The 16,245-nt window shown below is 39.7% G+C and overlaps 1 protein-coding gene across 1 annotated transcript in view; it reads right to left on the minus strand.

The window, feature by feature from the left end:
- CDK19 (cyclin dependent kinase 19) overlaps positions 1-16,245 on the minus strand; it is an 86,743-nt gene that overhangs the window by 9,444 nt on the left and 61,054 nt on the right. Inside the window, 7 exon segments of the mRNA XM_083608620.1 lie at positions 1,167-1,245; positions 3,021-3,118; positions 3,893-3,965; positions 4,690-4,759; positions 4,927-5,070; positions 12,935-13,066; positions 13,708-13,765. Coding sequence (XP_083464746.1) covers positions 1,167-1,245; positions 3,021-3,118; positions 3,893-3,965; positions 4,690-4,759; positions 4,927-5,070; positions 12,935-13,066; positions 13,708-13,765 — 654 coding nt within the window.

Below are 16,245 nucleotides of genomic sequence, written 5' to 3' on the forward strand. Positions count from 1 at the left end.
TTCCACCACCAAGGATACAAAACTCTGTTTACCACTGCGAGAAGTTACAATTGAAACCATGTTTGTGCTTTTATTGCAAAAGATGTCATGTCACTATTCAATGGGACCAACCTGCCAGGACTACAGTTTGCAATTGTTCATCAGGTTTATGGCCAAAGGAATGTGCTCTTGGCCAAAGATCAAAGTAGTTGACTGAAATGTAGCCCTGTGAACCAGGGGTAAAAGGGAAATTGGTTTATTTGATTTTGTTAACACCTGAAATGATTAAAGGCCATTTTAGAGTGAGGGGGGCGGGAATTCTTGTAACAAGAATTAGCTTAACCTAAGACCTGAGAGTTGAAAAACTGTTTTGAAAATATATGACCAAACATGCATATCCTAAACTAGCTGTTAGGGATGCTGGATGCTTCATCATGTCACAAGAACCTCCTACTGTTTCTGCTTGTGGCTATGTGATTGGAAATAGCCAAGTGCTGGGGCTCTCCTGGAGGTCTAAACATCAAATTTGGGTAAGCCAAAAGTATGGACAATAGCACTAGCAAAAAAAGCTAGCCTTTAGGGGAATGCTGCTAAGGGAAAATCAGTTCCCTTCTCATTTTACAACACTGGGCAGCCCTTCATTGAATATATGTGGCAGGAGGATTGTGCAAAGAAGCCACCCCAAACATATGGAAGAATATGGAATCTTATGGACTAATTAAATTTGTGTCAACTCTGCATTCTTTGTTTTATGAAGGTCTGTGGACACCAAAGTCCTCTTGTTGTATGCGTTTTTGTAAATGGAAAATCAATCAAAAAACTTAAACAAAAAACCACCCAAGTCAAGGCCCTCTGCTACCCAGAATATAGGGCATAAAGGGCTGGAGGGAAATTTCTCATCAACTGAAAGATATAATCATCAGATGATTAGAGCTAAAAGCATCCTCTCTTGCTTCCTCCAGCCATGTGTTACTAAATTAGCTGTTCAAGATAAATCAACCCATGCCCCTGTAAAGGATCAGGCGTGAAAATGCTACATATTTTAGAAATGTCCCATGACACTGTGCTGGGATAGTCTTGACCAGGAATGTGTGTCTGATACAACCCCCTGTGTTCTGTCAGTGTTTCTGCCAAAGAACCATATTTTCTTCTTCTTTACTGTTAGTTGAGTAATCTTTGAACTATACCTTATCCCCCTTCTCCTCAGGTTCATCCTCATTGAGAAATTCTCGTTTTGGGTAAGGAATCTGGCAGCCAGCAAAAACACTGAGGCAGAGAAAAAAAACATTGAGGGTGTTATCCTTCAATCTTGCATTTATTTAAAAGTACTACAATCTTAATGGGACGCGGGTGGCACTGTGGGTTAAACCACAGAGCCTAGGACTTGCCGATCAGAAGGTCGGCGGTTCGAATCCCTGCGACGGGGTGAGCTCCCGTTGCTCGGTCCCAGCTCCTGCCAACCTAGCAGTTTGAAAGCACGTCAAAGTACAAGTAGATAAATAGGTACCGCTCCAGCGGGAAGGTAAACGGCGTTTCTGTGCGCAGCTCTGGTTCGCCAGAAGCAGCTTAGTCATGCTGGCCACATGACCCGGAAGCTGTCTGCGGACAAACGCTGGCTCCCTCGGCCAATAAAGCGAGATGAGCGCCGCAACCCCAGAGTTGGTCACGACTGGACCTAATGGTCAGGGGTCCCTTTACCTTTACCTTACTACAATCCTAATGACTTCATTTGGAAATAATACAAAACTACAGTTTAGTGTTCCATGAACAAGCTTTGGCTAATGAATTTCACATCACACACACTTCGCCAAGCATGGATGTGAAAATGTTGGAATTTTTTTTAGTTCATTTTAAGCTACCTCTGATTACTCATTGGTCATGTTGGGATGTCATCATAAACTGTGTTTTATCATGATGTAAATGAGTCTAGTTTCCCTCTGGGCTTACATGTTCTTCTCCAGTGATGTGGCTGTGAGAAATTTGGGAACATTCACTTCCATTTTTTCTTAACGGCAGCTTTTCATATTGTCCAAATCTGACAAAGCTGTGTTTAATCTTAACCATAGTTTGGAGCAAGTCCACTTCTAACCATGGTTCATAAGCTAGTGTGTTTCAAGCTACAGTTAATATTAACCACGGTTTAGGGGTGAAGGGTCAACTTTCCACTGCAGCTGCATTGTTCAAGAAGGTTGCATTGCCCCAACACTTAGGCTTGAAAAAATGCATTATATTTAAAAATGTCCTCCATGCTTTGTTGTTTAGGCGTTTAGTCGTGTCCAACTCTTCTTGACCTCATGGACCAGAGCACGCCAGGCACTCCTGTCTTCCACTGCCTCCCGCAGTTTGGTCAAACTCATGCTGGTAGCTTCGAGAACACTGACCAACCATCTCGTCCTCTGTCGTCCCCTTCTCCTTGTGCCCTCAATCTTTCCCAACATCAGGGTCTTTTCCAGGGGTCCTCCATGCTACAAATAGGCTTAAAGAAAGCCCACTACAGGAACTGATAGAATGCTTTTTTCCCCAACCATGCTCTGCTATGGCTCCCAACCAAACCAAGAAACTATGGGAAGTATGTCTCATTGAACTCAATGGGACTTACTTCAGAGTAGGACTGTACCATTGGCTGTGCTGTATACAAATGAAGTTTATGTACAGAGGAAAAACCTGTAAATAATGCATAACCCATCATGTTTGCAAGTTCTCTTCACTTTTACTAAATTTGATAACTCATAGGGAAATCTCTGTCCATTTAGTGAACTGCATCATCAAGCTGACTGTCTCCTGGAAAAGGCAAGTGATCAAATGTAAGTTTTTCTTTTTTTATCCCTTGCACTCAGCTATTCCTTACTGAATGGAGAAAGCATACTTTCACTTGGTACGTAAGTAGGTGTTTCAGGGATATAGGCAGACAAAAATTCTGCCTTGTGAACTATTTAGACCTATTTGTTTTTATATATTCACAGGGCACACAGATAGCCAAATTTACCGTTAACAAGAAGGGGAAAGCTCTAAAGAAGGAAAGGGTTAGCAGAGAGACATACTCTGACGTAGGCAGTGGGTCCTCCTGGAAGTAGGGATCCTGCAAAGCTTGCTCTGAGGTAATTCTTTTTGTAGGATCCATAGTGAGAAGTTTTTGAAGCTGTGCAGCACAATATTAGAGAAAGTAAGATTATATGAATAGCACTCACTGGGTTATATGCCAAAATACCAAGTATTAAATGGTAACTAAATCAAAGAAAAACTTAGGATTTCATACACAGAAAAAATGCTGCTTATCTTTATAGTAACACAAAAATTGTGGTTAATACATGATAACATACACCCTCAGAAAAAAAGACTTTTCAGGAGAAGAAGAAACTTAGTTGTCTTTTCTGTGTCTACAATAAGATGTCATAAAAAGTTCAGAACAAAAGTCTATCTTGTCTAGCATCTCGTTCCCTACAGTGGCCATCCAAATGCTTCTGGGAATCCCACAAGAAGAGGAAGAAAGCAACTTTACTTTACTTCTGCACGCCAGGAACTAATATTCAATAGGGCAACCAGCAATGTCACATTTGAGTTTCTTTACTCTTGGATGATGACATTTGGAACTGGTGGCTCGTTAATTTTTAGTCAGTCCTAAAACTTTAGGGCTAATTGAAAAAATAGTCAGGCCAATAACATTAAGAACACAAAAAATAAAAGAACAGAAAACAGATTTTTAAAAGTATTCAGTGCTCAAATCCGTGCATCTTTATCCTCATTTTCTGTCAGAAAAAGGGACACCTGTAATCCGATACAGAGATTTCCTGGGAGGAAGACCAACTGAACTCTACAGGAATTTATTTTTGAATAGACATATATGGAACTGTGCTTATTATTTTACAAAATAAGCAGTCTTCAACAGCACTATGAGATGGGCAGTGTAACTTACCAAAAGAAATACTTTGCTATCAGGCTTAACTTTGTGTTTTTCCATATATTTTATGAGGCTACTATTGGCATACCTGAAAAACCCAACGGAAAAACATGTTTCAAAAGAGTAACACATTAACAAAAACATAGAAATGTATGTAGTAATTTACATTCCAAATAACACTTTCTGAGGTTTTTTTTAATTTACTGAGACAAATGATGTACTCCAAGGCAGGTGGTGGTATTTTGTTCGTGTCTCATGAATATCACTTTTCTTTATTCACATAAGTAAACACGGATATGGCAGTATGTTTTATTATGGGATGTGAGGTACTGGTATTTATTGGGTATGGGATATGTTAAACAAATGCAGGGGTGACTGACTTGTCACAAAATTCCTACATTTATCAATCTGATTAAATGAGATCCCATTTTTAACTGAGGTTCAAGGAAGCTAAAAAGACCACAAAACAACATAAATAATACAAAATATAAACAGTAGCAAGTGATAGAATTGAAGCTTAAACCAGGATACAGAAAAAACATAAAAACAGAAGAATGAATATTGAAGGCTTGTCATCATACAGGCTCATACTACTCTGCCTAGAGTAACCACATGGAGTCCTTTGCCCCAGGCAGCGTGGCTAGTAGTCAAGGATGAGGAAGTTGTAGTCCAACAACACGTAGAGAGCACAATTGTTGACTACCCTTGTACTAAGCAACGTGTTACATATAAATGAAGTCAATAAAAAGTTGGTCCAAATAATAATATTTTAGAAGCATAATTGCCATTAATCAATGATACATAGCACTTACGTTGTTCTCCTAAAGTCCTTTTGAAGTGTAGGATATTCTGGCATCTTCCTAATGTCTTCCCAGTCTTTATCTTTGACAAGAAAAAGCAATTTGAAAACTTATTGAAGGATAAGAAGATATACTGTACACAAATTAATGCATTTTTACTCCCCGGTAATATAAGACTCTAATTTATTGGGAGTGGGCAGAAATCAAATAAAGGATTTTGCATGGGGCTCCTTCATAACATTAAATTACCTGCAGGAAATCCCATTACACTGAATATGCGATCAAGTTGATCATGATGAAAAGGATTGCTTGTTTTGATGTCTTCCTGACGACAGTGGAAGATAGGTTCTGAAGTCAATAGCTCAGCAAATATGCAGCCAATGGCCCATATATCTAGGAAAGAAGATCACATGTGCAATCTAGGTATGCTCATTTATTTTTTCACTGAAGTAAGATACTTCTAATGTTCATCACAAAATGATGTGATGAAATATATAGCAAATATGGATAAACAAAAATGGCATAGTTGTGATGCAACTAAATGAAACAAAATGCCCTGTAAATTCCACATGAATACAGTACATACTTTCATAATCAGATATTGTACAAAACTAATTCAAAGCAGAAAAACTATTATGTCTGATGACAAACAAAAGCTATTTTGTTGACTATCTAAAAAGACATTTGAACAAACTTAAGTAGGAATTTTCTGCAACATTTCAAACTTCTTCAACCAAATTATGAATGCCAGCAATGATTATCAACCCTCGTTTTGGAATTTCCCAAAGGAGGTTGTTTAGGGTGGGTTAGATGGGGAGGGTGCATATAATGATGAAGAATCAAACAAATTATTTGGCCCAAAGGTACTTTCATGACAGTCACATGAAGAAGTTTCTATTTATATAAAATTAGCCCAGGGCACTTCTGGTTGAAAGGAGACTGGTTGAGTTGTGCTGGGGAAGGGTGTAGAGGAGCTGAAACATACTGCTGCAATTGTCCCCCTGAAAGGCCAGCAGGAGTGTCAAAGATGACAAGGGAGCTTGTAGAATTGGAAGCTACAGTCACTGTCTAGAAAACTCACGTGCTGTGCATGAGAGTAACACTCTTACCCCTGTCGTATGTCCCACAGCAATGGGCATTCAGAAGTACGCAGCATCAGAGCACAGAGGTGACATTTAGCTATCATGACTGGGAGTTGTTCAAAGAACTATCCTCCATGAATTTGTTTAACCCTCATTAAAACATACTCGTACTTGCACACTGTAAGCGATCCTTATTGAACCCAGTGGGACTTTCCTGGGTTAACAGGTATAGGATTCCACTCCTAGCCAGGGGCAATCAGCTGCTGCCAGCACCATTTTCTAGCAGTCATTTAAATAAAACTATGTTGTGTGAAGACTTTCCTTTATTTGTCCCAAATCTATAGTATTCAGAGAGAGGGAGAGAAATTCTCTTGTATTACTTCAGCCTCACTATTCCTAGCTTTATTAATGCATCTGCCATCGCCACCCCTCCTGCCCAAATCCCTCAGGAGAGACACAATATCATCATGTAGTGTTCCCCACATTCAAGGGCTTTTGGGGGGGGGTAGCAGCTACTAGCCAGTGACTGCCAGAAAAAGCTTCAGAAATTAGCACTCAATCCTTTCCCCTCCCCCCAATGTTCTGGAGGTGTTTGGTTTTCCCATCCAAAATTTCAACCAGATTTTTCATGAGGACTTTCAGGTGAGCACTAAATTATTTTTGAGCTTTCTTTGAACTTTAATAGGAGCATTTATACAAAAAAATCTAGCAACTAACTAATCATGGCTTGCACTAGTTAAGCATTAAGATAATAAAGCAGGGTTATTTGCTTTAAGTTTAATCATAAATTTAGAATGAAAACACTGCCATTTGGAGGAGCACTTAACATAGCAAGAGAGCTGACAGAGTTACAAAATCAATTCTTGGGAGCATGCTTTCAGTATTCTTGCCTGAAACATACGCAAAGATAAAGGACACATATATTGTTTTACAGATACTGAAATTACTTCTCATGTTAAATTATTCTAGAATTTTACCAGGTACACAGTCACCATTCAACATAAATAAAACTCAGTGCACTGGGGAAGGAAATTTGTCCACACTCATGATACTACAATGAAATTCGCTTTTACCACAGTGATTATTAAGGTCTCTCAGTTATATACTTTGGGCTTAATACACCTAGAGTTAGTCACTGCCAAGTTCTATTGTTTTCAACAGGAGAGCTAAGCACATGCTTTGATCTGTTCCACCAAAAACAAATTTGACTTGGGAACATTTAAATTTTGGCTGCATTGTACACTTAGTTTTTTAAGAGCATGCCATTTTGGTCTCAGGCTTCATGCACCATATTGCAAAATCACTCCATTGGCTGTTAACAGCAATATTTATTCTGTACATCTGTTATACAATTCTACATATTAAAAAACTGAGTCCTCAGTTTAAAAAGCACTATGAATAATAAGGAAAAGCTAGAACCACTCTTCAAATATATGAAGGGCTCATCCCTACTGGAGTTCAATATGGATTTGACTCTGCTTGTGTCTCTTTCTTGCGGTGTCCACACATCCACAGATAATACAATAGGAGAAGAAAATCAGATACAAAACTGCATGTTATGCGACTGGGTGCACTGAAGTGCAGCGTATGGGCAGGATTTTGCACAGGTGTGGTGGTGTTTCACTGGGTGCCATCTATCACTACCACCCTTACTTCCACCTTGCTTCTATCAGCCTTGGCCTTTTCCACTGGTTGTTGCTGAAGGCACATTTGAAGTATTCTTATTTTTGAATCAGCTCTTTTGTGCACAGATCTAGATTAAAAATATTTTCCTTGGAAGGAGAAGGGGAGTGGGAAAGTGTGGGTGATTCCAAATCCTTGCCTGAGTTTGAGCAACACACCTATTTCTTTAACAAGCTGATATCCTCTCCAACTAAGGATATGCTCCAGGAGTGGGAAGAGGTGGGCTCTGGGAAAGCATGATTCAGTCAATAGGAATGCAGAAAGATGGGTTTGTGATGGATGAATTGACTGCATGGTGAGATAGTATAGTGAGCACTCACAATGCACGTTGGCCCCAGTGAAGTCGGAAAATGTAGCCATGAAATCCTGGAAGCAGCTTCCGGTCAGCGCCAGCAACTGTAATGGCGGATTTCCTCCGATCTCCGGAGGAAATCTGCTTCGTGGAGCTAGGGTTCTACCGCTACGGCGAAGCGGGGACCCGAAAAAATCACAGGCGGGGAAGCCTGTGAACTGAAGGCTCGGCGGGCTCCATTTGCGTTCCTCCCCCCCGCTGCAAAGGAGCCTTTTTAAAGGCTCCGGAACAGACCGGGGGTGAGCGGCGCGGAGCTGAGAGCTGTTTACCCGTCTCCGCGAAGCGAACCCGCATGCCATGGTTGGAGAGCGCTGACTTCTTCCTTTGAAAATTTGGACTAAAAGTAACAACCCGTGAGTAATACGGAATTTGGATATCAAAAATTTACTTTGTGATTCGGCACGAGCGGGGAAGGCGCAAAGAGGAAGTCCGTCTCCCCCTTTTGTAAACATTTTAAAGCAAGGACTAGATAACTAAGGTTGAAAAGAACGTCTTCTTCGTGAGAAGTTAAAAGTAATTAATTTTGGCAGTATAAGTGAATGTGCTGGAGGATAAGAGTTAACTTTGAGAGTGGAATTGCTACCCCCCCCCCCAGGACCCGGGAGCGATCCGTGAGGGAGCCTGTTGAAGAGATATAGAAGACTTTGACAGCTGTCAAACTAGCTGTCAAAGCTGAGAGAAAACAAAAAGAGAGAGAACTTTGTTTCTATTGCCTCGGCTGGCTATATTTGTTACATTTAGGCAACAAATTGTCGAAAACAAAGGAAAATAAAGGACTTTTGGATTAGAACTGGAAGGAATACTAAGTAACCAGTACTCCCCTAGAGGGGGCTCTGGGACATTACAGAATGGCTGTAAGTGGAAAAATACAGATGGAACTGGAGAAAATTTTTCTTCGTCTGGGAAAATTTCAAGAACAAAGCATTGTTTTGGCTAGAAATGCTACAACATTGAATGAAAAAGCAAACAAACTTGCGGAAATTGGAAGGGACCTGACTCAAGCCTTTGTGCCAGAACAAAAAGACTTTGCATCTGAGCTAAAAACTCTTGCAGCTGAACAAGAAAAGAAATTTGAGAAACTTGAAAAAGTGGGAGAAGATACACATGACAATTTAGAGGGAAAGGAAGGAGGAGCTATAATGCAGCAGAGGATTAAAGAGAGCCAAAGGCCTGCAAAGATGGATATAAAGGAAAAGACAAACCTGATTAAAGTGGAAGCAGGAGTTTCTGAGACACTTGGACTTAAAAGAAGTAAAAAACAAGATTTGGATTACAATTCTAAATATGGAGGTCTGGCAGGCCAAAGGCCTGTAAAGATGGATTCAAAGGAAAAGACAAACCTGATTAAAGTGGAAGCAGGAGTTTTTGGGACTCTTGGACTTAAAAGAAGTAAAAAACAAGACTTGGATTACAATTCTAAATATGGAGGCCTGGCAGGAAGAAACATGGACCTTATTGGGACAGAGCTTCTCCGAGATTTGGTGTTTATCATAAAGGACTATCAAAAAAACCAGCAGAGAGGAAAGGAGAGAGATTTAAGGGCCTCGGACGTGAGGTCACCAGGCTGACACTAGATGGATTGAAGGACATCGGTTGGAGATTGAAACCGGGAAAGGCGGGGAGTGGGGTTTTGGGTATCCAAAGGCGGTACAAATATATTTGGTTTTTTCTTGTAAATATTTTGTTTTGCTATTTAGATTAAAATGGGGAATCCGTGAAATGGAATTGGGGTTGACTTTAGAAAAAGGTATTAAGAATAAGTTTTGATGTATAAAGATTGAGGTTTATGTTAAAATTGGTTAAGCAAAAGGATTTAAATATAATAAGGTAAAATTTGGGGATAGGAACTTGTTGAATTAAAAACTGAATTGGAATACAAGAAGGGGAGATGTGGGGAAGTCAAGGAAATATGTGATTGAAAGTTATATGTCTGTGTTTTGTTCTTTTTTTGTTTTTTGTTTTTCTTTAAACTTTTTGAAAACTTCAATAAATATTTTATAAAAAAAAAAAAGAAATCCTGGAAGCAAATTAAGTTGCTGGGTAGGATGCTGAAATCCAGGACCCCCAACACAACATTCTCAGAAATGCTACTGTTCTATGTGCAGGTGGTGTCGGAAGAAAAAGTTCAGATGTGTACCAGAAAATGTTTTGGAGAAAGCCCCACCTTTATAAATTTCAAAAGGATAGACTCCACTTGAGAAACATGGTTTGGATGACAGCCAATAATCAAAGTCAATCCTGACAGGACAAAGGTTCCATAAGTAGGTGGTTCGTCTCGTCTAAGAAATGTTGTTGTACTCCCCTTAAAAGGATAAAACATCGAGTCTCGGCGTGTTCCTGGCTCTAGCTTTGTCAATGGAAGCTCAGATAGTGGCAAGGAATGCCTTTCATCTGATTAGGCTGCTGTGCCAGGCTCAGCCTTTAGCTATCCATCCTTGAGAAACATCTAGGATGGTCTACCATAATGCGTGGTACGTTGGACTGCCTTTGAAGACTGTTTGGCAATTCCAGTCAGTTGAAAATGCAGCTGCCAGGATGTTGATCAGGACTGGTTGTTGGGAACATATCTCACCAGTTATTGCAATAAGTTCGCTGTCATCCAGGCTGTTCCCAAGTACAAGTCAAAGTGCCGGTGACTACCTTTCAAGCTTTGTATGGCTTACAACCCAGGCACCTGAAGGAATGCCTGCTCTCATAAGCAAGTTGCCCATACATGGAGGCTACTTCCATTCTTTAGAAGAGGCTGTCCTCTAGGTGCCCTGCCAGGTAATGCATGTGGCCACCAGAGAGCCTTTTCGGTGATGTGGTTCAGTTTCTTGAACTCGCTCCCAGATAGGCTTGTCTGGCATCAGTATTGTTATTCTTCTGGCGCCAAGCAAATGTGCTTTCGTTCTCCCAGGCTTTTAAATGTATTTTAATACATTTTCTGCTTTAACATGTTTGCTGTACTTTAATTATCTTGATTTTGTAAGCCATCCTAGAAGTTCTGCTGAAGGGCATATAGGTATGTATGGGTCTACCTATCTAGCCACACACACACACACACACACACACACACACACAAGCATAATGAACAGTTATAGATGACACATTCCCTGCAAATATATTGGTTGTCCTTTCCCTACATGCTGAACTTCAAAAGGAGTGCTTATAAATCTACAAGCTATTACTAAATAAGGCAAGTCCTCTTATGAGGGTTGTGCAATTTAGATTCAAATGGTATTTAATATAAATATATTTCAAGCTGTAGCGTGAGATTTGAATCACACCACAGAAAGAATGTGCATGTAATAAGCACTGTAGCTGCAAAGCATTATACGATTAACTCATTAACTTTTTTTTGTAAAGTGTGCATAATGCTAGAGGCAAGTCTGGACTCAAGAGGTACATAAACAATTATAGTTATTATGTCTGCTGCTTGTCCTCCTTGCCATGAACCTTCATATGACTATCCTGGTATATTTATCTGTCTGATCGTGTCTTATCATGGCCTTCAATAACACATCTTGGAACACAGTTGTACCACAGCTTCTCTGACTTTCTCAATTTATCACACTTATCCTTGGGCATTTTTCTCTGGATGTGTCACATGCTACAGGGATTTCACATTTTCTGCACAACCAAACTGCTGTATTTAACATCTAGGAAAATGCAGTATATCTCCCATAGTGCCCCCAGCTTTGGTTGTGGCCACATGTATGTGCTTTGTGGGTTTAGTTTGAGATCATCACAAACCTTCCTTCCTCTTTATCCACTTTCCCCTATTGCATGAAGCACTTAACACACACACACACACACACACACACACACACACGTAGTTTTAGAGGTTGTGAACTGCCCTGCTCCTAATGAAACCATAGCACTTTATATAACAGTACGACCAACCACCCAACTGCTTAGCCATCATTTAGATAGGCTAGGTCCCACTATTTAAGGTGTTTGTGTGTATTTTCCACTATTGCTTCATCCTGTACTCCTGGTACAGTGCATTATGCAGAACACCTAGACAAGCAACTTTCAAAAGCCATTGCATACAGTAGAACGTGCATCTCAAGACACTGCATTGGTCTGAAAGTGACCAAAAGAAACAATATGCCCATTGTATTCCATAATACAATGGTACAGACAAAGTAATGTGCCATTGTAACTACAGAGCATGTATATGTATGGATATGTGTGGAATGGGTGAAGCACAGTCAGTGAACAGTTCAGCTGATCATATGAACCCTCAGTAACAAACTCAAATACCAAATTGATCAGTGAAAATATTGCCATTTAATAAACTGACTAGCTTGTTTAGAATCCTGTACAGGTATTTCTCTTAGCCCTGATGTGATCTTGTCAATTTTTTTTAAAAAAGGGATGGCCAACTTGTGGCCCTCCAGATGTAAGTGGAGTACAACCTCATCAGCCATGACCCACCCTCTTATTTTCTTCCCCTGTATCTTCACATTTCTAGATAGCAGTATGAAAGCATAAAATCCAAGGACATGACATTTGAAGGCAGAACATCTGGGATATTAAAGGCTGCCAAAATGCAGAAGCTAAAAATGGAAAGGTACGTGCTAGTGATGTAATTGATGCAGATAATGGTACTGGAGGCATGTCAGGCAGCTCACTCAATGGGATAACAGTGATTGAAAATACAAGATTAATACTAAGTGGCCATTAGAGACACCTCACTTTCTAAATCTGCATCAGCACTAACACAAAGTTCTTAGACCGTTAAACTACTGGAGGCACCACTCTCAGATGTTTCAGCGATTAGCTCAGAGGATGGGTGAATGAGAACATGCTGCCATTTCCCCTGTAATTATGGAAGGCCTTTTGATAGAGATGGCTTGAAGCATAGAATCTTTGGCACCAAAGATCCTTGGAAGAGACCAGAAAAAGACTGGCAGCTGGATACATCCCATTATAAAGTAAGGGTGGGTGGCCCAGCACAAACACATTCATGCAGAAAACACCCTCGGCCTATTGTGCACGCAGTTTACATGTTCACTGACGGAACCATGTCTTGTTTCTGAAACGTTCTTGCACCAGAAATTTCCTAGAAGTGACATATTCTGGAGCCCTAGATTGCAAAACCTAATATCTGTACATCTGGAGACTAAAAAGGTAAGTCTAGCCACCCGCTTACCAATGGCCTTTGTGTAGTGCCTTGCACCAAGTAACAATTCTGGGGCTCTGTACCAGAACGTCACCACAACTGGATCCAGATCTGCAAGTGGCTTAAGAGGTGAGTTGAATAACCGTGCAAAGCCCATATCAGCTGAAAAACAAAACAGTATTTTTATTATACCGAAAGCAAAAGCTTCGAAAGCAAGCTGCAGTGCACCGTACAATTAATATGGGGGGAACTAGACAATGCCTGTGCCTGCTGAACCTCAGAGGGGAGTGGCAGAATAAAACATTACAGAATAAAGTCAAATATAAAGTATACTTTCAAAGCAACATAATTAACAGAAACTACAAAATTATCTTAAAGATTTCAAAATAAAACATTACAAAGGAAGTCAGCTACAGAACACACATTTAATGCAGTATATAAAATGCACATTTAAAACAGCATAATTAGCAATAAAATAAAACATTATCATGAGTATAAACATTGCTGCTGTTGCTGCCAATCCCGCCAATTGTGATTCATGGCGGATAGCGGCTGTGGAAGCTCAGGTTTGATGACGTGAGTCTGCACTAAGTGACAGTCAAGACGGTCTCTGGCCTCTTTAGCAGCCTCAGCTTTTGTAGCTGGAGTCAGTCAGGGCCAGGTGGAAAAAGGCCTCCAAGTCAGGGAGCAGGTCTTCCAGGATTCATAGCCATGATAATCTTTGGCCCTTCAGCAGTCATTACATTACAACCTTAATAAAAGCAGTTGCAACAATTTGCATTAGAAATGTGATGAATACTTACCAATTTTAACTCTTCCTCTTTCAGGACCTTCTCCCATTACCAGAATATTTGCTGGTTTCTGGAAAAAAAGGTAAAATATTCTGCTGAATAGCTGTTAAATCCACATGAAATTAAGTCTTCTATGTACTTTAGAAGTTTAAAGTACTCAGATCATGATCACTTTTCCTCTTTGAAATACCATTTTAAATTGTATGCAAGCAAATAGTTCATGAACTATTTTAAATTACTCTGTTTTACATTATGCAAAACAGAGTTTCAAATAATCCCAATACTGGCCTGTTGCTGCAACGGCCTGTCTTTCCCCGCTGCAGTTGCCCATGGGCCATGGCTGTAAACCAGGAAGGCGGGGAAGCAAAAAGTACCAACTGGAGCAGTTCCAACTTTTGCACCACATTTGCTTTTTGGAACTAATAAGACGGAACATCAGCAACACAGTTAAATCTGCTGTTTAGACTAGAGATAATTGCAACTCCCATTAATTTTGTAGGTGTCAAGCAAATATCCTGAACACAATGAAATAAAACTGCATAAAATAGAATTGTGAAATCTGTCAATGCACACTATGAGGTAGGTTTTGGTTCAATAGCAATCTAAGATGACGTAGGAAGAAAATGAGTTGAGCACAACAGCATAAACTATATCTGTGAAACAGCTATGAAGGTTGCAGGTCTGTTTCTGAGTACAACCATCAGTGAAAACCACCTTATGTCCCTCTCTATCTCCCAGCTTTTCCTTATCCTATTTTACCAAATTATGCAAGTGACAATTTAAGCTCTTCCCTCCTTCTCTTGTTATTCCACTAAGTTTGGCAGATCCTCCTAATGCACCTTCTACGTTTTCCTTCCTTCCTTCCAATAAACCAACCAACATTTCACTATGAATACTGGACAGGTGTTTACAGAACATCATTTGAGAAGCACTATACATAAACTTTATATTGTTAGTAGAGTTTGAAAACAGGTCCTCCAGCACTAGGTAGAAAGTCTTGGGCAATTTTGAATCTCATTTGAATCTACTTAGAAACAGAGAATCATAATTGCTTTGATGAAAACACCTTTGGAGATTGATCAATTTGTTCCTTATGGGTTTTTCCCCTCCAGAAGAATTCAAGAAACTTTACTTACATGTGAAGTTGAAGTAAATACATTAGACCATTTTATGGTGTTGAGTATTTTAAGGAATTAGTACAGAAGAATCATATTAGGAAATGAAAGAGTGTGTTTGCGCATCTACCTGAATACATGTAGACTAAAACTGTGGGTAGGGAGCAAGGGTGTACAAGGAAAGTCTGCAGGGTATTTTTACTTGTATTTGCTTGAACATGAGTAGAACAACATGCACAGTCAGGGACTGAGTGGGCGGAATGACTCAAATCAGATGCTGGGAGTGGGGCTTGCATGCATGCTCCTGTACACGAATTCATTTTTCACGTGTCCAGGCATTTGCCTGGTCTAAATATATGCATGTATAAGAAGACTAAAAAGCTTATGTAGGCATACGTATGACTGAAGTAAGAAAGTATGTAGTTGTTGTTATTCATAAGAAAATGCAGCAAACATTATAAGCCAAAGACAGCATTAAGTTCTCCAACACTAACGTCAGAAAAGATGCATGCGTTCAGCAAATCCAAGGACATCTCAAGGGCATGGCTCCGCTTTGGACACTGGCATTCATTCCAATGAAAACATGAGAATTCATGGTTCAAAATTACCTATCAGACCTCTTAAAATAGTATATATGCTTCCTAATTACGTCAACACCTCTGGGCCAGTTAACACCTAGTTTAAAGATCTTATACTTTTAAAACTCAGCTTACAGTGAACAGAAGATGCCAGCTGTTAAAGAAAATGATAGTACTGATCAGCCCATGTTTAGTTGCTATAGAAACAAAAGGTTAGATTTGGAATCTCATGTTTAAATTATCAGCAATAAAAACTGAACAAACAGATCCCTGCTGAGTGTGAACTATGGGGTCTGACTGTGTAGTAAAGGTGTAAATGTAGAATGTACAAGGTCAACAATAATAAACTGGAACCATCTGCTGCAGAAGTAGCATAGATGTTATAATTTAAGGCAAATTCCTTTGAGCAGTAAATAAGTAAATGATCATGTTTTCTTTCCTCCGGCTAGTGGGTGTAATGCAACGAATACATCTCTGAGAGGCAACACAAAGAGCAAGAGCCAAAAGTGCTCAGACAAACTATCATGTTCTTGAAGAATAAAAATAATTCAACATCAAACAGAAATCAAACTGTAAGAACATTGGAGCTGCTTTAATGTATGCAGGGGCAATCAATTCTTTAGTATGAAGGCCAGAAAGGAGCCAGCAAAAACCAAACATAAGTAAAACTGTCTGCAGCTTTGAATAAGAGGAACACAACTGATTAAATGATAAGGGAAACAATGGCCAACAGAATGCTAGCATTTAGTAGCCTTTACTGTTCCTGAGCTTATCTAGGATATAATTCTTTAGAGATACGACCTTCCCATGAGAAAAATGTTATCCTCTGGGTACTGCTGGTTTTTGTTTTTGTTTTT

Source organism: Podarcis filfolensis (assembly GCF_964270895.1).
Source record: "Podarcis filfolensis genome assembly, chromosome: 3".
Taxonomy (NCBI): domain Eukaryota; kingdom Metazoa; phylum Chordata; class Lepidosauria; order Squamata; family Lacertidae; genus Podarcis; species Podarcis filfolensis.